The 20,703-nt window shown below is 40.4% G+C and overlaps 1 protein-coding gene and 1 long non-coding RNA gene across 15 annotated transcripts in view; both read left to right on the top strand.

Annotated features, from left to right (window-relative positions):
• The window catches only part of LOC131762250 (uncharacterized), a 94,010-nt gene extending 93,658 nt beyond the window's left edge, over positions 1-352 (top strand). For all 6 annotated transcript variants that reach the window (XR_010842154.1, XR_010842152.1, XR_010842155.1 and 3 more), the window contains one exon: positions 74-352. This is a non-coding gene — a long non-coding RNA (uncharacterized lncRNA). The remainder of the gene's footprint in view (positions 1-73) is intronic.
• Positions 353-548: 196 nt separating this feature from the next.
• SEPTIN7 (septin 7) overlaps positions 549-20,703 on the top strand; it is a 115,384-nt gene continuing 95,229 nt past the window's right edge. For 2 of the 9 annotated variants that reach the window (XM_067042347.1, XM_067042350.1), the window contains exon 1: positions 551-835. In XM_067042347.1, coding sequence (XP_066898448.1) covers positions 664-835 — 172 coding nt within the window. In that variant the 5' untranslated portion in view covers positions 551-663. Of the gene's footprint in view, positions 1,106-20,703 lie in introns of all 9 variants that reach the window. The other 7 variants (XM_067042349.1, XM_059073673.2, XM_067042348.1 and 4 more) reach the window with 6 other exon arrangements.

The following is a 20,703-nucleotide window of genomic DNA, read 5'->3' as shown; positions in this document are numbered from 1 at the left end:
GTACGAGACCACACACTTTAACCCTTAATTACTCTTTAACTGATACCCAATAGTTTCACGTGTGTCCATTCAGTTTCTCAACTGGAGTGTGAGCGCCAAGAGGACCGAACCGGGCACCAACAGGCTGAGCCAATACGAGTGTAACCGTGGAGAATCCGCAGTGGAAGCTGCAGCAGCCGACCTGCTGGCTGTGCCAGGCCACCGGAAAGTGACAGCGCGAGAGCAATGTCGGGGCAACCAGGGCCTAATCTCAGTTTTCACTCCTAAAGTCAAAGAAGCTGAGGAAACGGAGACGGTGGGGGCACAGACACCTGCCTCAAAGTGTCTCTCCACTTACACTCACAATGCCGCCAGGTCAGTAGCTAGGAGCGGAAGCGTGGACTCGGCCCCTGCCCAGAGCGTAGCCCCCAGTCTGGCCTCTTCGCCTTACGCCAATTTCGTGAGGAGGCGCAGAGGGCAACCCGGAGGCTCCCCCAGCTCCAAAACCTGACGTGAAATTGCGCGGGGCTGCACCGACGGCGGCCATCTTTGATTCGGGCAAAACCACACCCTCGCACCCCACCGGCCACTCCCTCTCAGCGTCCCCAGGGTTTTCACCCACAAACGTAAGGCGTTAACCTTAGAGGCAGTGCTCAAGAAACACGCACAGAGGCCTGACTATCCATGGCCCCGGAGGTGCCAAATGCCGCCAATTTTAACATGGCAGCTAAACCCGAACAGCAAAGGAGCGCTGACGCCAATGAAGTCATGCTCCAAAAACGAGCAAGTCGGCGGGGCAGCGATGAAGTAATCTCGCGAGATCGAAGCCAGCCTCCGCTCGGCCCGGAAGCCTCGAGTGAGGGGGCAGAGGGGCTGAGGGGCGGAGGGGCGGAGGGGCGGAGGAGGGAGCAGGAGTCGGGCGAGAGCCAGTGGAGGAGTTCGCCTGCTGTCGCCTGCGTAAGCGAAGCAGCGACGCCGGGCGGCTACGCCGCGGAATCGGCGTAGGTGGCTTTGGAGAATCCGCGGGCTGCGCTGCGCCCGGGCTGGTCGCGGAGGGGGGAGGGGATGTCGGTCAGTGCTAGATCCGCTGCTGCTGAGGAGAGGAGCGTCAACAGCACCACCATGGGTGAGTCTCAGCTCTGGGCCGTCCCGACTCGGGTCGGCGGCTCGGGACGCGGAGGGACTCTGCGGCCCCCTGACCTGGCTGGGGGAACGCCCTGAGGCGAGGCGGGGGGCTGCGGCGAAAGGAGGTGGGGTGGGGGCGACGGCGGGCCCGGGGCGCGGCGGCGGCGGCGGGCCCGGGGGGAGGGGAGGCGGCGGCAGTGACAGTTTGAATTGAATGTGAGGAGAGCCGAGGCGGCGGCATTTCCTGTGAGGCGGCGGGCGGGCCTGGGGAACCGGGAGACGTGAGTTGCGAGACCTGAGCGGCGGCCTCAGCCGCCGCGGCCCGAGCAACCCGAGCGGGGTCGCCTTCGCCGGGACTGCCGGCTCCACGGCCCTGCTTCCTCTCGTCGGCGGCTGCAGAATCCGCGGCGGAGCTCCTTTAGTGGGGAGTGGGCCTGGCGAGGAGGGTGGGGATGTGTGTGCGCGCCCGGGTGAGGGTGCTGTGTGGGCCGGCCCCGGGAGGGCGGCGGCGGGGAGGGAGGAAGAAGGATGCACCAGGCTGAAACTGCGGTGGAGGCGGCGGCTGCAGCGGCTCCAGCGACTGTGTCGCCTCCTGGCTCCCCCTTCCCGCCTCTGGGGCTTCCTTTCCCCAGGCGCGGCCCCGAAGGCCGGTGGATGGCGGGCAAGGCTTGAGCAAGGAGGATAAGGAGCCTGGTTTGGGCTTAATTTTTAAGAAAAAGGGAAAAGAGAACATTTAGGAAGGGCGCCCTCCCGAGGAGCGGAAGGGGTGGGAAGGGTCCTTGGAAAAGGGAGGGAGTTGGAGATACGGACTGGTGATGTTTAAGGAAATTAATTTTTGAAAATAGTTTAGTATTCTCATTTATTCTCTTAAGAAGCTCTTTCATTTCCTTTCCTCCTCCACGTATTGGAAAAAGAACAAGGCAATTTCATTCACATTTTCCACTCCCAAATTCCATTTCATACTGTGTGTATAGTAGGAAGTAAGCAATTAAGATTTTTCTAACACATTTTTATTTGCTAAGTTACATTTTGAGAGTACACTTTTCAAATCTGGGTTTTTATAGTGCAGGGAAAGAACTTGTAAGGTCAGATGTTTGCTTAGATACCGAGATAATTTATTCTTGCGACTTATATTGTTATAGTTCAACTTTACGATTTCTTTTCGCGTTGTTATTTTGATGAGATGGAAGGATATCTTTCTTGGTGCCCTTGATAATCTAAATGAGCAGATAATCTAGATTCAAAAGCATTTTACTCGTTTTACGTATTTATGTACATGCAGGTGATGAGTATGGTCAGCCCCCCATCCCCCAAGTTTATAAGCAAGTTGAGGAAGAACCTTTTTAGGCATTAAGTGTACAGGTACGGATGAACTTTATGAAATCCTGATAGACTAAAGGATAGTGCCTAAGCAGGATATAAACAATTAAGAAGCTAGTTAAGTTCTGCTTGGATCCCTTATTCATCCAAATAGCAGGGGAAGGAGCACGGCGTTGGGGGACGGTCAGGAAACAATCTTTCATCCCACCCAGCTGTTCAGTGGGTGGGGCTAGAGGAGATTGGGTTTACTGGAGCTATGAAATAAATGTGGAAGTTACATAGATGGTTTGTATGGTAGCATTGTGTCCTTCTGTGTTGGGACAACATGATGGAGCCAGGTCTTCTCAATACAGTTATTAAAAATATCACATGTGCTCTGAGGCTCACAGAATTGAAGTTCATAACTGAGAAATTTATTTTGTGTTTATGTCAAGTAGATTTTAATTTACAGAAAGAATATTATAATTGTGGAAATTAAGAAATGTTTGGTTTCTGGTTTTGATTTGGAGATAAGGTATTCGATACGTAACGACATGAAAGGTAAATTATGTATTGAATACATATCAGTTACCTATAGATTATGTTTCAGAAGTTTGTTATGAAATTGATTCTTTGGATTTGTGTATTTTCCCATAGAAATAATCTTAAATAAGTACATGACAGGACTTCTGAGCTGGTGTGAGACAAGGTAGGACCCCTGGCAGACCTTGGAGCAATTGTCGAGAATTAAAAATGACAATACACACACACACACACACACGCACACGCACACGCACACACACACGAGGAGGAGGAGTTAGATTTCCAGTTCTAAATAATGGGGAGTGGTCAGATGAGTAGACCAGTTGGAGTGAAGATAGTGGTAGAGCAAGTTGGTTTCAGACTTGTTGTAAATTGATGGTATGCATATTCACTATAGACTCTATTCTGGGATTTGCCAATAGAGCATTGTTATCTAATTAAATTACCAGCTGAGAACATTTTTCACATTTTGAGCTAATAAGCTGTCTTCAGTTTTTGATTAGAGGTTGAACATTTTTATTTTAACTTTTATGCATTTTACTAAATTTTGAGACAAAACTAACTTTTGTATTTTTCTGTACAAAGTAAATGACATAAGGTTTATTGTACAATGAAACTGATGTAGAAAAAAATGTGTTTTTGAGGAGTAGAGTTTTAAGGTAGCATGATTATGGGTTAGGCTTGCCAGATGAGAGCATACTGTTAAATGTAGACTGTTGGTCTCTACAGCAGTGTCTTGCAAACTGCAGGCTGAGACCAATTAGTGGGTCTTGAAATCAATTTTGTGGATTTCTTCCAATAGTTTTTAAAAAGTAGGAAAGAAATTAAAAAATAGTACATTGTACTTTGTAAAAATTTAGGGGGGATAAATTTTGTTTTATAAGTATTGTGTATTGAGCTGGCATATAACATTTTTTTGAAATTAAGAATTGTGATCAAAAAAGTTTGTAAAAACACTTGCGGGATGTGCAGTATGGATGGGTCAGGTCGAACGTCTTTAAACTTCATGGTAGAGGTTGGAGGTCTTAGTGTGAGGAGGGAAGACTAAATGCTGTTACGTCTATGTGGCTTTTTCTTATTTTGATTAATTTATTCCATACTTTATGTAGCTAGTGTGGTTAGAGAATCTGGGTCCTACTTCTCCTTGAGCAGAGGTCATCTTCCAAAGTCATATAGAAAGCAGGGTTGATAGTATTATGTCATTAAATATGTCATTAAATATTATGTCTCTGCTCTTGACCTCAAGGAGAAAAAAATTTTTGTCTTGTCCTTTTACATCATTGAAGATCAAGAGAGCCAAATTTTTTTTTTTTTTTTCGTGGTACGCGGGCCTCTCACTGTTGTGGCCTCTCCCGCTGCGGAGCACAGGCTCCGGTCGCGCACAGGCTCCGGTCGCGCAGGCTCAGGGGCCATGGCTCACGGGCCAAGCCGCTCCGCGGCATGTGGGATCTTCCCGGACCAGGGCACGAACCCGTGTCCCCTGCATCGGCAGGCGGACTCTCAACCACTGCGCCACCAGGGAAGCTCAAGAGAGCCAAATTTTGAGCAAGAGCCTGGGGAAAAGGGGCCAAGAAGGCAGCTTGGTTTACGTTCGGTGTTGAAGGCCTTAGGTGAGACACACAAAAGGTCCTTGTGATTCATACCTTGTGCAGTCTAGCTCTGCAGAGGTAGGGATTACACATAGGGGTTTGAATTCAAAGTATTAATAATAACAGAAATATAGTGTAATGACTAAGAAAAAGTACTTTAGTGTCAGACAGACATGAGGTCAAATCCTGGTTTTGCCACTTACTTGGTGTATCAGTCAGGATAGGTTAGGTTAATGCTTTTCAAACTGATGAAGGACCTTTTTTCTTCTTTTTTTAAATTTTCAATTCACTGTTGACTGACACAATTGTAAAATAAAAATTACTGCAAATTTTTTAGTAATGAAGATGGAATTAAAAAGGAAAAAATAAAAGCCCCAATTTTTAAAGATCCAATAGACATAAAATTATTCTGGTATAAAAATTTCCATTTCTATGCTCTCTATTTTTTTACTTCTCTGGTGTAAACCAGTAAACAATCAGACTGGCTCCCTGGTGCACAGACCACACTTTGAATAGCACTGGGTTAGACAATGCTGCAGTAACAAATAGGCCTAAAAGTCTTAGTGGGAGTAGCTTAAAGATGAGGCAAGACAGGTCTTGCCTGTCATGCTAAAGTTTATGTACTTTATTTTAAGCCACTTTTTTTTTTTTTTTTTTTTTTTGCGGTACGCAGACCTCTCACTGCTGTGGCCTCTCCCTACGCGGGTGCTCCGGATGCGCAGGCTCAATGGCTCACGGGCCCAGCCGCCCCGTGGCATGTGGTATCCTCCCGGACCACTGGGGCACGAACCCGCATCCCCTGCATCGTCAGGTGGACCCTCAACCACTGCGCCACCAGGGAAGCCCTAGGCAAATGTTTTTTAACTTCAAAAGTACTTGAAGACTGAGAAGGGTATATAAAGATCCCCTAAGGTTGGGGAGTAAAGCTTGATCCTGCTTACATTATTTTCAAGTGTATCTTAGGTATTCATATGACATTTATTTTAGGTAATCATGTGACATTTGCATTTTATCTATATTTGTTTGACTTATATACAGTATAAAGATGATCCCCACTCCTTCTTCCCCACCAATCTGGAAGTAGAAATTGACTTGCCTGAAGATGTAATATGTTAATTATGTTGTTTTGTTTACCTTTGGGGCCACAACCAAGTACTTTTGGTAGCTTCATTTGAGGTGAGGCTCAGGTCACGGTTTCTCAAACTGGGCACTAGTGCAGTTTGGAGTTTTATAATTCTTTGAGGGGTTGTCTTGTGCATTGTACAATGTTTATCGGCATCCCTGGATGCCAATAGCACTGGATGCCAGTAGCACTCCCCCTTCCCAGTGGTGACACTGAAAAAAATGTCTGCAGTCATTGCCAAATGTCACCTGGGGTGGCCAGATTGAGAACCATCACACTAGGTGATGGAGAACCATTGAAGGATTGTAGCAGATGGAGAAGACAAGAAGTCTTTCTTAACCATCTAGTCTATAATTCTTTCTCCTAGAGCTCCTACCACTTAAAACTTAGTATTTCTCAAACTTGGGAATCAGAATCACCTAGGTAGCTTGTGTGTTTGTGTAAATTTATCATTTAATTCATGAATTTTTGCAAAACATGATCAGTAATTACTGGATATACAACATTATGGTAGGTCATTATTTTCCAAAATATAACTGATGAACCTCATGCATGGAGGTCATCCAGGACCTCTTGTTAGAAATGCAGATTAACTGGTTCTAACCACAGACCCAGTGATTCATAGCCACTGAGAGGGGCCCAGGAGTCTGCATTTCTAAATGCTTTCCAAATTATTAATTAACTTTATTGAGGTATAGCTTTCATACAATAAAATGCACAGGTTTTTTTTTTCAATCATGTTTGCTTTAATCTTTAGATACTGTGATTATGTTCTGGCAGAATGATGACAGATAATTACATAAGGTCAGCAAACATGGTAAAATGCACAGATTTTAAGTGTTCAGTGAATTTTGACAAATATATACACCTTGTAGCTTTTATTTCAAACAAGACACTGAACATTTACGTCACTCCAGAGTTCCTTGTGTACCTGTACAGTTATCCTCCTAATCCTCCTAATCAGATCTACTGATCTGATTTCTAGTATCTATAGATTAGTTTTTTTTTTCAACAGCTTTATTGAGATATAATCCATCCACAGTTGACTCAATTAGATTGGTTTTTCTGAGTAGCTTTTTAAAGTTTTCTCCCCCTAACTTCTTCATTGTGAAAGATTTGAACTGTGAAGAGTGATTTTTGTACATACAAACAACGACCATATATCCCTCCTGCCCCCACCCATGATAGCATCAGATAAACATTTCTTTCTCATCTTTTAATTTTTTCTACTTAGTGTATCTTAGATTATTTCATATCGGTACGTGAAGAGCATTCTTATTATATAGCTGCATAGGTCCATAATATGGATAGGCTATAATTTATTTAACATGTCCCCTTCTGATAGACATTTATTTCCAATACTTCGCTATTATAAACCTTGACGTGATGAGTAACCTGGGGCATTGATCATTTCACATGTGTTAGCATCTCAGAGCTTTTGAACTCTTTGACACAAGACATTATCAGTTAAAGTGGTATTGATGTTAAGTCATTACCAGCTGGGATTTCAAGACTCAAGTTTATTTATTTAACAAATATATATCTTGTGCCTGCTGTATGCTGGACATTGGGGAAACTGGGTAAAATGCTGTGACTTTAGAAACAGAAGTCATTGTAATTGAGAGCTTAGGTTCTGGACTCAGACCTGGATTTACTTCTTTAAAGCTTAACTGAATCTTGGACAAATAACAGCTTTTCTCTTTCCTTCTCTGTAAAGTGGGGATCATAAAGTTATTGGAGAATTAAATGAGAAAATACATGTCAAGTTCTTAGCCCGGCATATAACAAACACTCAGATGTTAGCTTAAAAAAAGTTATCAAACTAAATGGCAATTACTTTTCAGCCTCCATTATAAGTTTCTTAAATTCAAGAACTGTATTTTGTTCACTTTTGTATTCCCAACCTGACATTTACTTAGTAAAACATTTGTGGTATGATTTAAAGGTATGTAGAAAGTACAGTGGAAGTACAGAGTGGGATACCTTTTCCAAAATAGAAAAAAGTGAATCTTCAAAGATGCGTAAGAATGATTAGGCAGAGGAGGAGGAAGGATAGTTATTCTAGGCTGAGAAATCATGGTAGTGTAGGTTATGAGGCTAGGGAGATAAGTATAGATCTGGTGTGCTGTGCTGAGGATTTAAAAAAATCTTTATTGAAGGATTTTGAAAGAAGAGTGGTAACTATTAGCATTGTGATAATTCCAGTAAGGACAGATAAAGTACCAAGGTGAGACTATCCAATGGAGGGTGGTTAACTTAGCAGCCCTAGGACTAAAAGCTAAAGGACAGAACTAGGGCAGTGGCAAAAGGTATGAAGTGTAGGGGATGGTTGTGAGGTTAAGTAGTACATGAGGAGATGTAGGTAGTGAGTAGTGAATCCATAGTATCTGAGCTTTCTGGCTTGAGTGAATGGGTGGTGAGTAGATATCATTTCTTGAAAGAGGTAATTTAAAACATGAAATCAAGAGGCCTGCAGGACAGGTAAGTGAACATGTCTGGTAGAGTCTCAATACTAGGAGAGACATCTAGGATGGAAAATAAGCATTTTAAGGTTTTTGTAAATTTATTCATTTGTGCTTTGAATTTTTATGTTTAGTAGTTGAATCTGCTATATTGAACAAAAGCTGTACTCTAAGTTTGGTCAGTAGATTTGTTGGTACTGTTTTTTTAAGACTTGGTATTTTTGGTTTGGTGAGTAGAGTTGAAGGAAATTGAAATAAAGTGATTTGTGTGAAATTTATGTGTTCTTCACAGTTAGACAGACTGAGGTGACCAGTTTCTTTCTTTTTAAAAAAATAAATTTATTTATTTATTTATTTTGGCTGTGTTGGGTCTTCGTTGCTGCATGCAGGCTATCTCTAGTTGCGGCGAGCAGGGGCTACTCTTTGTTGCGTTGCGTGGGCTTCTCATTCCAGTGGCTTCTCTCGTTGCAGAGCACGGGCTCCAAGTGTGTGGGCTCCAGTAGTTGTGGCTCTCAGGCTTCAGAATGCAGGCTCAGTAGTTGTGGCACACAGGCTTAGTTGTTCTACAGCATGTGGGATCTTCCTGAACCAGGCATTGAACCTGTGTCCCCTGCATTGGCAGGCGGATTCTTAACCACTGTGCCACCAGGGAAGTCCCGCCAATTTCTTGAGTAGTACTAAAATGTTTAGTTATTAAAAATTTTTTACTGGTACATTACAAAGTAGTAGCTGTTTCAGACTTTCTTGCTAATGTTTCTTTATATTAGTGACATTTTGTATCTTTATACAAATTGTCCATTCAGACTAATCAAGAGTTCTTTCTTTCTTGAGGAAGATTTTGGTATATGTTGTCAATCAGTTTTAGAGAATACTAGAAATATTTTGAGTGAGATAATTATTTGTATAAGAGGAGGCAAATCTTCATAGCAATTTTATCTTGGTGCTTTCTGTTTATACTATTAAAATAACTACACCCTCATTTGTTACATGTAGCATTCTGGGGTCTGTACAAGGAAAATTTTTTCAGTAACTAGTATACCTTCAAACATCAACATTTTAAACCATTTTTAATTTTAAAAAGTTTAATAGATATACTTAGTTCCTTTTATGATTAATTTAAACAGATAAACTAGGTGGGAAAAAAGCCATTAAGTTATTTCAATCACTGAAGTTTGATTTGTGTTTTCTTAATTACATTTTTTTATGATTGTAATTAGTGGTATATTTGTGGTTAGTGGTTCTTAACACTGGTTAGGCATTGGAAACACCTCCAATGCTTATACACTTTGAGGCTCATTAATTCACTAGGTGTGCATTGGGGCTCAGAAATATGCATTTTAAGTATTTTAGGTAATTCTGATGAATAGTCAGGGTTGATAACCTCTGACGTGAATTATATATTATGAGGTAATATATGTAAAAGTACTCTGTAAACTCTTAAGTTTTATACAAAAGCAAGGTATTATTCACTTAATATTTAATTTTTTTGGTGTATTCATCTATAGGTTATTTTAAGTATATATATGGTGTTCCAATGTTGATATCCTAATTATCTAGCCATTTTATTATTTTGAGACATTTAGTAGTTTCAGTATTTTAGAATTGAGTATTTTATTTATTTTTAAATTTATTTTATTTATTTTTGGCTGTGTTGGGTCTGTTGTGTGCACGGGCTTTCTCTAATTGTGGTGAGCGGGGGCTGCTCTTTTGTTGTGGTGCACAGGCTTCTCATTGCGGTGGCTTCTCTTGTTGTGGTGCACGGGCTCTAGTTGTGTGGGCTTCAGTAGTTGTGTCCCAGGGGCTCTAGCACGCAGGCTCAGAAGTTGTGGCACACAGGCTTAGTGTGCGCAACCAGGGAAGCCCCTATAAGTAGTATTTTAAGAAGTATCTTTGGGGCTTCCCTGGTGGCGCAGTGGTTAAGAATCCTCCTGCCAGTGCAGGAGACATGGGTTCGAGTCGTGGTCCGGGAAGATCCAACGCAGCCAAAAATAAATAAATAAAATAAATAAATTTATTTTTTTAAAAAAGTATCTTTAAACCTCTTTTGCTTTCCCTAGTTATTTTCCAAGGTCATTTGTTAGTTTAGTATCTTAAATTTGTTTTTAATTTATATTTCTTATATTACTGGAGAGAGATTTTTGTTATGTATAATCCAGTTAGCTTCCCTACTTTCATTAGAATATACTGAACTTGTTAAAGGCACCATCAGGAATATTTGGTTTTGTGCTGTGACTTATAATATAGGTCTATTAAATAATGCAGTATGAGAGTTTTTTTTTTTAATTATACATAGTTTTTCACATTTTTCTGCTCTCATTGATGTCTTCTGTCCTTGAAGTTTGTAGCTATCCAGTTTGCTGTTACAAATCTTTGTGTTTTAGCTGCTCAGTCTTTATTTCCTGGTTCATTTCTTTTTAAAAAATTAATTAATTAATTTTTGGCTGCGTTGGGTGTTCGTTGCTGCGCACAGGCTTTCTCTAGTTGCGGTAAGTGGGGGCTACTCTTCGTTGCAGTGCACGGGCTTCTCATTGCGGTGGCTTCTCTTTGTTGCGGAGCATGGGCTGTAGGCGTGCGGGCTTCAGTAGTTGTGTCATGCGGGCTCAGTAGTTGTGGCTCATGGGCTCTAGAGCACAGGCTCAGTAGTTGTGGCACATGGGCTTAGTTGCTCCACAGCATGTGGGATCTTCCTGGACCAGGGCTCAACCCAGTGTCCCCTGCATTGGCAGGAGTATTCCTAACCACTGCGCCACCAGGGAAGTCCCTGGTTCATTCTTTACTGAAGGTCTGCTATCTGTTAAGTATTGAGTTAGATTTCCATTTCTAATTCCCAGCTATATTCTATACAATATATTCTGACATGCTGAGTGAAAAGGAAATTAAGTAGAAATGATTCCTGTTTTATGGATGTATAAAATAATGTGCAAATAGAAAACAACCATGAAAACCAAAATATGTATTCATTGTATAATTTGCAAAACCACAGTTGCTCTGAGTACAACTTGTAGTCTGTTTTCTGATTATTGAGAAGGGCAAATTGAGTAGACATGAGAACTTGGCATGAAAGGATTAAATTAGTGATCTTAGAACTATAGTCAGTCCTGTCTTGTGTTTTATATTAGAATATCAAAATTGATCTAATACAGAAAAGTAGGAGTTACTTAACCAGGTGATTAATTCAACTGTGAGCCTAAAAGATAACTAGAATAACTTACCTGGCAAGCCAAAAATACTTGTGTTTGATCGTGGTGCTGTATTGTTAAAAAGATAATTATATAGATGTAGTGCCTTTTTTTTTTTCTTTTTTGAAATTTTTGAATAATTGTAGACTTGCTGAAAAGCTGTAGCCCCTATCTTTTTGAAAGTTAAACATTTGGTGAAAATGGAGGAAGTGCAGAAGTAATACTAAAAACACGCATATACAGTGTTATTATGAGATAAATGCACCATCAACATTAGTACTAGCCAGGAGCAATAGACAAGGGAGAAGTTTTATGCTTGATGGAGACATCTTTTATTTAAAACTGTGTTGAAGGTTTCTGGGTAGGGCTGCGAGATGCCGTTGCTTTTTAATTGAAGGATGGGTGTTGTTTGTTTTTTGTTTTATTTATTTATTTATTTATGGCTGTGTTGGGTCTTGGTTGCTGCACGCAGGCTTTCTCTAATTGCGGCAAGCAGGGGCTACCCTTCGTTGTGGTGCGTGGGCTTCTCCTCGCGGTGGCTTGTTGCGGAGCACGGGCTGTAGGCGCGTGGACTTAAGTAGTTGCAACACGGGGGCTCAGTAGTTGTGGCACACAGGCCCTAAGGCGCTTGGGCTCACGGGCTCTAGAACGTAGGCTCAGTAGTTATGGCGCACAGGCTTAGTTGCTCTGCAGCATGTGGGATCTTCCCAAACCAGGGCTTGAACCCGTGTCCCCTTCATTGGCAGGTGGATTCTTAACCACTGTCCCACCAGGGAGGTCCCAGGATGGTGTTCTTATTCACTAGTGGATTCCATTTAACAAATTAGAATCTAACTAAGGTGAACAAGACTTTCTTTCCTAATGAGTAGTTTCCTCATTGGTCTTACTGCTTTCAGACTCCTCTCACTTCATTTAATGAATCTTTGTAAGATTATTGTACTAAAACACTGCTTTCATAAAATAATTGGCCTATTGTAGAACTTTAAATATCTTTCAGTTGCAGTACAGGCTTCTAAGGTTTTTGTTAAAAAAACAAAACAAACAAAACCAAAACCTTATTTTCTGGGCCCTACCAGCAACATTCTAATTCTCTGCTTCTAGGCTAGGGCCCAGGTATTTGTTTTTATCAAGTTTCCCAGATGCTTCTGATTATAGCCAGGTTTGGAAATCATTTAACTGCAAGATAAAAGCCCAGAGGCCTTAATAATAGCTGTTGTGTATTGCACAACCACTGTAACAACTGTCTTTTTTTTTTTTTTTTTTTAAGGGGGGGAAATAACATTTTATTTATTTATTTATTTTTGGTTGCGTTGGATCTTCGTTGCTGTGCACGGGCTTTCTCTAGTTGCAGCACGTGGGGGCTACTATTTGTTGCAGTGCACGGGCTTCTCATTGCAGTGACTTCTCTTGTTGTGGAGCACAGGCTCAAGGCGCACGGGCTTCAGTAGTTGTGGCATGTGGGCTCAATAGTTGTGGCTCATGGGCTTTAAAGGGCAGGCTCAGTAGTTGTGATGCATGAGCTTAGTTGCTCTGCGGAATGTGGGGTCCTCCCAGACCAGGGATTGAACCCATGCCCCCTGCATTGGCCGGTGGATTCCTAACCACTGCACCACCAGGAAAGTCCCACAACTGTCGTTTATTGTGCTTATTGTATCTGAAGTGCCAAATATTTCAAGTATTTCATATATATCTTGTAATAACCTCATAAATATGTTATCCCAGGCTAAGGCTCAGAAAGGTTATGTAGCTTATCCACACAGAGCATAGCTTTAAGTTACAGCAGGTGCTAGAATTCAGATTTCTAACTATATTTATACAGTGGTCCCCCCTTATCTGTAGAGGATACGTTCCAAGATCCCCAGTGGATGCTTGAAACCACAGATAGTACCAAAACCTATATATACTGTTTTTTCCTATACATGTATACCTGTGATAAAGTTTAATTTATAAGTTAGGCATAGTAAGAGATGGTCAACAATAGCTAATAAAGGAAAACACTTGTAACAATATACTGTAATAAAAGTTATAAAAATGTGGTGTTTCTCTTAATCAACTTCTTCAACTCTGCCAGAAATGTGGCAGTGGCTTCTTCATTGGCAGACTCAGCCTCTCCAGTAATTTTTATATTTTTCAGTCCAAATCTATTCTTGAATCTGTGTAACCATCTCGTATATGTAGCAAATGGCTTGGTGTCACTCGTTTTAGGGGACCTTGCTTCCTAAGTTTTCATATAGGCTCTATGCTTTCTTGAGCGACATGTTGCCCTCAGTTGGAACACACTTTATGTCGATGTCTTCCACCCACAAATTTAATGCCTTTTCCATCCTAACTAAGCATTTATTTATTATACACTGTGGCTGTAACTTTGCAGTTTGAGGTGCATCGGCAAAACTATCACAAATTTCTCTTTACTTTTGTATTTCACGGATAGAAGATTCCTTCTTACCATAGATCTTAGCAACCTCAGCATAAATTTTCTTTTTTCCTTATTAAATCAAGACGTTCACCTTTTCACTTAAAGGAAGTACTTTACATATTCTCTTTGGCATATCTGAATTGCCAGCATCGCAACTCTCGTGCTTTGGGGCCATTATTAAGTAAAATTATCAAGTAAGGGTTCCTTGAACACAAGCACGGCAATACCACAACAGGCGATCTGATTAACTGAGAAGGCTGCTAAGTGACTAACAGGCAGGATACACTAGACAAAAGGATGAATCATGTCATGGGCTGGATGGAGCAGGAAAGCACCGCAAGGTGTGAGATTTCATCATAGTACTCAGAACTGCACACAGTTTAAAACTGATGAATTACTTATTTCTGGAATTTTCCATTTAAAATGTTTGTATCACAGTTGACAGCTGGTAACTGAAACCTCAGAAAGCAAAACTTGAGATAAAGGGAGACTACTGTACTGCCCTATGATTCTCTAATATGTTTTTTCATTAAAAACTTAGGAAGTCATTTTAGGGTCTCTGCTTGGCTTTTTCTTCCATTCAGATCAAATTATGTGTTGTATTGCTTTGCTTATGCTCTTCTTACCTACCTTGAAGTTGCATTCATCCATTAATGAAGGCCCAACTCAAAACTACTCATTTGGGAAACTTTACCCAATTGAGTCTTTGATCCTTTCCTTGCCTTGAACTCCTTTAAGACTACTCTCTTATGAGCCATGGCTGCTGAGCCTGAGTGTCAGGAGCCTGTGCTCCGCAATGGGAGAGGCCACAACAGAGAGAGGCCCGTGTACCGGAAAAAAAAAAAAAAAAAAGACTACTCTCTTACTAGGTAACACCATTGTCAATTAAAAAAAATGTATTATCAGTTATTTATGCTTAATATTACAAATATTGTTGGGGTAGTGTTGCAGTATTGTGATGTGTGACATGCTTTTTTGAGCCTTCCACTGATCTTTAGCTTTACTATATATAGTACTGATCTTGAGTAGAATGTTGTTTTTATAATAAAATATGTTAAAGACCTTGGTTATGGAAAAAAGTAGAATTTGCTGTTTTGAGGTATCAGATTACTTTGGTTGCTTCAGTAGCTCAACAAGGCAGGCTTTTCAAATCGTTTGTTGTAGAGTAAATTTATAAACATACAGAAACATTTATCACAGTCTATTAATAATTTCAACAGTAATAATTTACTTTGCAATGCAATTTTTACAAGTATATTTTTAGGACCTTTATTAGTCTGCTAGGGCTGCCATAATAGTATACCACAGATGAGGTGGCTTAAACCAGTGGTCCCCAACCTTTTTGTCACCAGGGACCAGTTTCGTGGCGTACAATTTTTTTATGGACCGGTGGCGATGGGGGAGGGGTTGGGGATGGTTCAGGTGGTAATGTGAGCGGTGGGGAGCGGCAGATGAAGCTTTGCTCACTTGCTGCTCACCTGCTGTGCAGCCCGGTTCCTAACAGGCTGCTGACCTCTACCGGTCCACAGCCTGGGGGTTGGGGACCCCTGGCTTAAACAACAGACATTTGTTTTCTCACAGGAAAGTCCAGGATCAAGGTGCCAGCAGGTTTGGTTTGTGGTGAAGGGTCTTCCTGGATTGCATATGGCCAACTTCTCACTGTGTCCTTACATGGCCTTTGTGCACTCATGGAGGGAGAAAGAGATATCTCTAGTGTCTCTTCCTCTTGTAAGATACCAGTCCCATATGATGGACCCCACTCTTATGACCTCCTTTAACCTAAATTACCCTCTTAAAGGCCCTATCTCCCAAATATAGTTACATTGGGGTTAGGGCTTCATTGTAAATTTTGGGGGTACACAATTCAGTCCATAACAGGAATTGAATTTCTGTTTTCTTGTGTTGTGATGTAGGTAAGCTATGGAAAAATTTTTAAAAAACAGGTAATAATGAATACTTTTTCTGCCTACCTACATTTCTTTTTATTAGGCAAGTAACGCTAAGATGAGTATCAGTCAAACATTTGTGAGTCATGGGATTCATATTCTGACAAGAAATGGCTTTTATGTCTTTAAGAAGCTACTTTGATAGGTATATACTGGAAATAATTTGAATTCTTTGACAAAACTGCTGTGTTGTATACAGAATGCATATATGTCATCAGTGCACAAGTACAGTAGTGACTGATTGAAACGGACCTAAAGTTAATCTTTTAAAAATTTTGAGTATGTTCTTGATATTGCTTTTCTTTTTTTTTTTTTTTTTTTTTGTGGTACGCGGACCTCTCACTGTTGTGGCCTCTCCCATTGAGGAGCGCAGGCTCCGGACGCGCAGGCTCAGCGGCCATGGCTCACGGGCCCAGCCGCTCCGCGGCATGTGGGATCCTCCCGGACCGGGGCACGAACCCGTGTCCCCTGCATCGGCAGGCGGATTCTCAACCACTGCGCCACTAGGGAAGCCCTGCTTTTCTTTTTTAAAAAAATAAATTTATTTATTTGTTTACTTGGCTGCGTTAGGTCTTTGCTGCTGCGTGCAGGCTTTCTCTAGTTGCAGACAATGGGGGCTACTCCTCATTGAGGTGCGAAGGCTTCTCGTTGCGGTGGCTTCTCTTGTTGTGGAGCACGGGCTCTAGGCCTGGGGGCTTCAGTAGTTGTGGCTCCCAGCCTCTAGAGCACAGGCTCAGTAGTTGTGGCACGCGAGCTTATTTGCTCTGCGGCATGTGTAATCTTCCCGGCCCAGGGCTCAAACCCGTGTCCCCTGCATTGGCAGGTGGATTCCTAACCACTGTGCCACCAAGGAAGCCCTACTTGTTTATTTCTGTTTTTTGAAATGTGGCCTCTAGAAAATTTAAAATTACATGTATGACTTGTGTTATATTTCTAACAAACAGTGCTGATTTAGTCTGTTAGAAACTCATTGCCTTCTGAGATAGCACATTCATCTTTGAATAGCTGTCAATTTTTTCTTCCTCTTTTTAAATTTTTGAATTTTATTTCATTTTTTTATACAGCAGGTTCTTATTAGTTATCCATTTTATACATATTAGTGTATGTATGTCAATCCCAATCTCCCAATTCATCACCCCCCACCACCTGCCACTTCCCCCCTTGATGTCCATATGTTTGTTCTCTACATCTGTGTCTCTATTTCTGCCCTGCAAACCTGTTCATCTGTACCATTTTTCTAGGTTCCACATATATGCATTAATATATGATATTTGTTTTTCTTTTTCAGACTTACTTCACTCGGTATGACTATCTCTTGATCCATGCATGTCTCTACAAATGATCCAATTTCGTTCTTTTTATGGCTGAGTAATATTCCATTGTATATATGTACCACATCTTCTTTATCCATTCGTCTGTCGATGGGCATTTAGGTTGCTTCCATGACCTGGCTATTGTAAATAGTGCTGCAGTGAACATTGGGGTGCATGTGTCTTTTTGAATTATGGTTTTCTCTGGGTATATGCCCAGTAGTGGGATTAGTGGGTCATATGGTAATTTTAGTTTTAGTTTTTTAAAGAACTTCCATACTGTTCTCCATAGTGACTGTATCAATTTACATTCCCACCAATAGTGCAAGAGGGTTCCCTTTTCTCCACACCCTTTCCAACATATGTTGTTTGTAGATTTTCTGTTGATGCCCATTCTAACTGGTATGAGATGATACCTCATTGTAGTTTTGGTTTGCATTTCTCTGATAATTAGTGATGTAGAGCAGCTTTTCATGTGCTTCTTGGCCATTTGTATGTCTTTGGAGAAATGTCTGTTTAGGTCTTCTGCCCAATTTTTGATTGGGTTGTTTGTTTTTTTTAATATTGAGCTGCATGAACTGTTTATATATTTGGAGATTAATCCTTTGTCAGTTGATTCATTTGCAAATATTTTCTCCCATTCTGAGGTTTGTCTTTTCATTTTCTTTGTAGTTTCCTTGGCTTTGCAAAAGCTTTTAAGTTTCATTAGGTCCCATTTGTTTATTTTTGTTTTTATTTCCATTACTCTAGGAGGTGGATCAAAAATGATTTTGCTGTGATTTATGGCAAAGAGTGTTCTTCCTATATTTTCCTTTAAGAGTTTTACAGTATCTGGTCTTACATTTAGGTCTCTAGTCCATTTTGAGTTTATATTTGTGTATGGTGTTAGGGAGTTTTCTAATTTCATTCTTTTACATGTAGCTGTCCAGTTTTCCCAACACCACTTATTGAAGAGGCTGTGTTTTCTCCATTGTATATCCTTCCCTCTTTGTCATAGATTAGTTGACCATAGGTGAGTGGGTTTATCTCTGAGCTTTCTATCCTGTTCCATTGATCTGTATTTCTGTTTTTGTGCCCGTACCATATTGTCTTGATTACTGTAGCTTTGTAGTATAGTGTGAAGTCAGGGAGTCTGATTCCTCCAGATCAGTTTTTTTCCCCTCAAGACTGCTTTGGCTATTCAGAGTCTTTTGTGTCTCCATACAAATTTTAAGATTTTTTGTTCTAGTTCTGTAAAATGCCATTGGTAATTTGATAGGGATTGCACTGAATATGTAGATTGCTTTGGGTAGTTTAGTCATTTTCACAATATTGATCCTTCCAATCCAAGAACATGGTATATCTCTCCATCTGTTTGTATCATCTTTAATTTCTTTCATTAGTGTCTTATAGTTTTCTGCATACAGGTCTTTTGTCTCCCTACGTAGGTTTATTCCTAGGTATTTTATTTTTTTTGTTGGAATGGTAAATGGGAGTGTTTCTTAATTTCTCTTTCAGATTTTCCATCATTAGTGTATAAGAATGCCAGAGATTTCTGTGCATTAATTTTGTATCCTGCAATTTTACCAAATTCATTGATCAGCTCTAGTAGTTTTCTGGTGGCATGCTTAGGATTCTCTATGTATATAGTACCATGTCATCTACAGACAGGGATAGTTTTACTTCTTCTTTTCCAATTTGTATTCCTTTTATGTCTTTTTCTTCTCTGGTAGCTGTGGTTAGGACTTCCAAAACTATGTTGAATAATAGTGATGAGAGTGGACATCCTTGTCTTGTTTCTGATCTTAGAGGAAATGCTTTCAGTTTTTCACCATTGAGAATGATGTTGGTTGTGGGTTTGTTGTATATGGCCTTTATTATGTTGAGGTAGGTTCCTCTATGCCCACTTTCTGGAGAGTGTTTACCATAAATTGGTGTTGAATTTTGTTGAAAGCGTTTTCTGCATCTTTTGAGATGATCGTATGGTTTTCCTTCTTCAATTTGTTAATGGTGTATTACATTGATTTGCATATTTTGATGAATCCTTGCATCCCTGGGATAAATCCTACTTTATCATGGTATATGATCCTTTTAATGTGTTGTTGGATTCTGTTTGCTAGCATCTTGTTGAGGATTTTTGCATCTAAATTCATCAGTGGTGTTGGTCTGTAATTTTCTTTTTTTGTAGTATTTTTGTCTGGGTTTGGTATCAGGGTGATGGTGGCCTCATAGAATGAGTTTAGGAGTGTTCCTTCCTCTGCAGTTTTTTGGAAGAGTTTGAGAAGGATGGGTGTTAGCTCTTCTCTAAATGTTTGATAGAATTCACCTGTGAAGCCATCTGTTCCTGGACTTTTGTTTGTTGGAAGATTTTTAATCACAGTTTTAATTTTATTACTTGTGATTTGTCTGTTCATATTTTCTATTTCTTCCTGGTTCAGTCTTGGAAGGTTATACCTTTCTAAGAATTTGTCTTTTTCTTTCAGGTTGTCCATTTTATTGGCATAGAGTTGCTTGTAGTAGTCTCTTATCATGCTTTGTATTTCTGCGGTGTCCGTTATAACTCTTCCTTTTTCATTTCTAATTTTATTGATTTGAGTTCTCTCCTTTTTCTTGATGTGACTAAAGGTTTATCAGTTTCGTTTATCTACTCAAAGAACGAGCTTTGAGTTTTATTGATCTTTGCTATTGTTTTTTTTTTGGTTTCTATTTCATTTATTTCTGCTCTGATTTTTATGATTTCTTTCCTTCTACTAACTGTGGGTTTTGTTGTTCTTTCTCTAGTTCCTTTAGGTGTAAAATTAGATTGTTAATTTGAGATTTTTCTTGTTTCTTGAGGTAGGCTTGTATTGGTATAAAATTCCCTCTTCGAACTGCTTTTGCTGCATCCCATAGGTTTTGGATCGTCGTGTTTTCATTGTCATTTGTCCCTAGGTATTTTTTGATTTCCTCTTTGATTTCTTCAGTGACCTCTTGGTTATTTAGTAGTGTATTGTCTAGCCTCCATGTGTTTGTGTTTTTTATGTTTTTTTCCCTGTAATTGATTTCTAATCTCCTAGTGTTGTGGTCAGAAAAGATGCTTGATATGATTTCAGTTTTCTTAAATTTACTGAGGCTTGATTTGTGACCCAAGTTGTGATCTATCCTGGAGAATGTTCTGTGCACACTTGAGAAAAAAGTGTAATCTGCTGTTTTTGGATGGAATGTCCTATAAATATCAATTAATTCTGTCTGGTACGTTGTGTCTTTTAAAGCTTGTGTTTCCTTATTAATTTTCTGTCTGGATGATCTGTCCATTGGTGTAAGTGAGGTGTTAAAGTTCCCCACTATTATTGTGTTACTGTCAATTTCCTCTTTTATGGGTGTTAGCAGTTGCCTTATGTATTGAGGTTCTTCTATGTTGGGTGCATATATATGTATAATTGTTATGTCGTCTTCTTGGATTGATCCTTTGATCATTATGTAGTGTCCTTCCTTGTCTCTTGTAACATTGTTTATTTTAAAGTCTATTTTGTCTGATATGAGTATAGGTACTCCAGCTTTCTTTTGATTTCCATTTGCATGGAATATCTTTTTCCATCCCCTCACTTTCAGTCTGTATGTGTCGCTAGGTCTGAAGTGGGTCTCTGGTAGACAGCATATATATGGATCTTGTTTTTGTATCCATTCAGCGAACCTGTGTCTTTTGGTTGGAGCATTTAATCCATTCATGTTTAAGGTAATTATCGATATGTATGTTCCTATTTCCATTTTCTC

This window comes from Kogia breviceps, chromosome 9 (assembly GCF_026419965.1).
Source record: "Kogia breviceps isolate mKogBre1 chromosome 9, mKogBre1 haplotype 1, whole genome shotgun sequence".
NCBI classification, from domain to species: Eukaryota; Metazoa; Chordata; class Mammalia; order Artiodactyla; family Physeteridae; genus Kogia; species Kogia breviceps.
The sequence above is the reverse complement of the archived record's forward strand: the minus strand, read 5'-3'. Positions and strand labels throughout refer to the sequence as shown.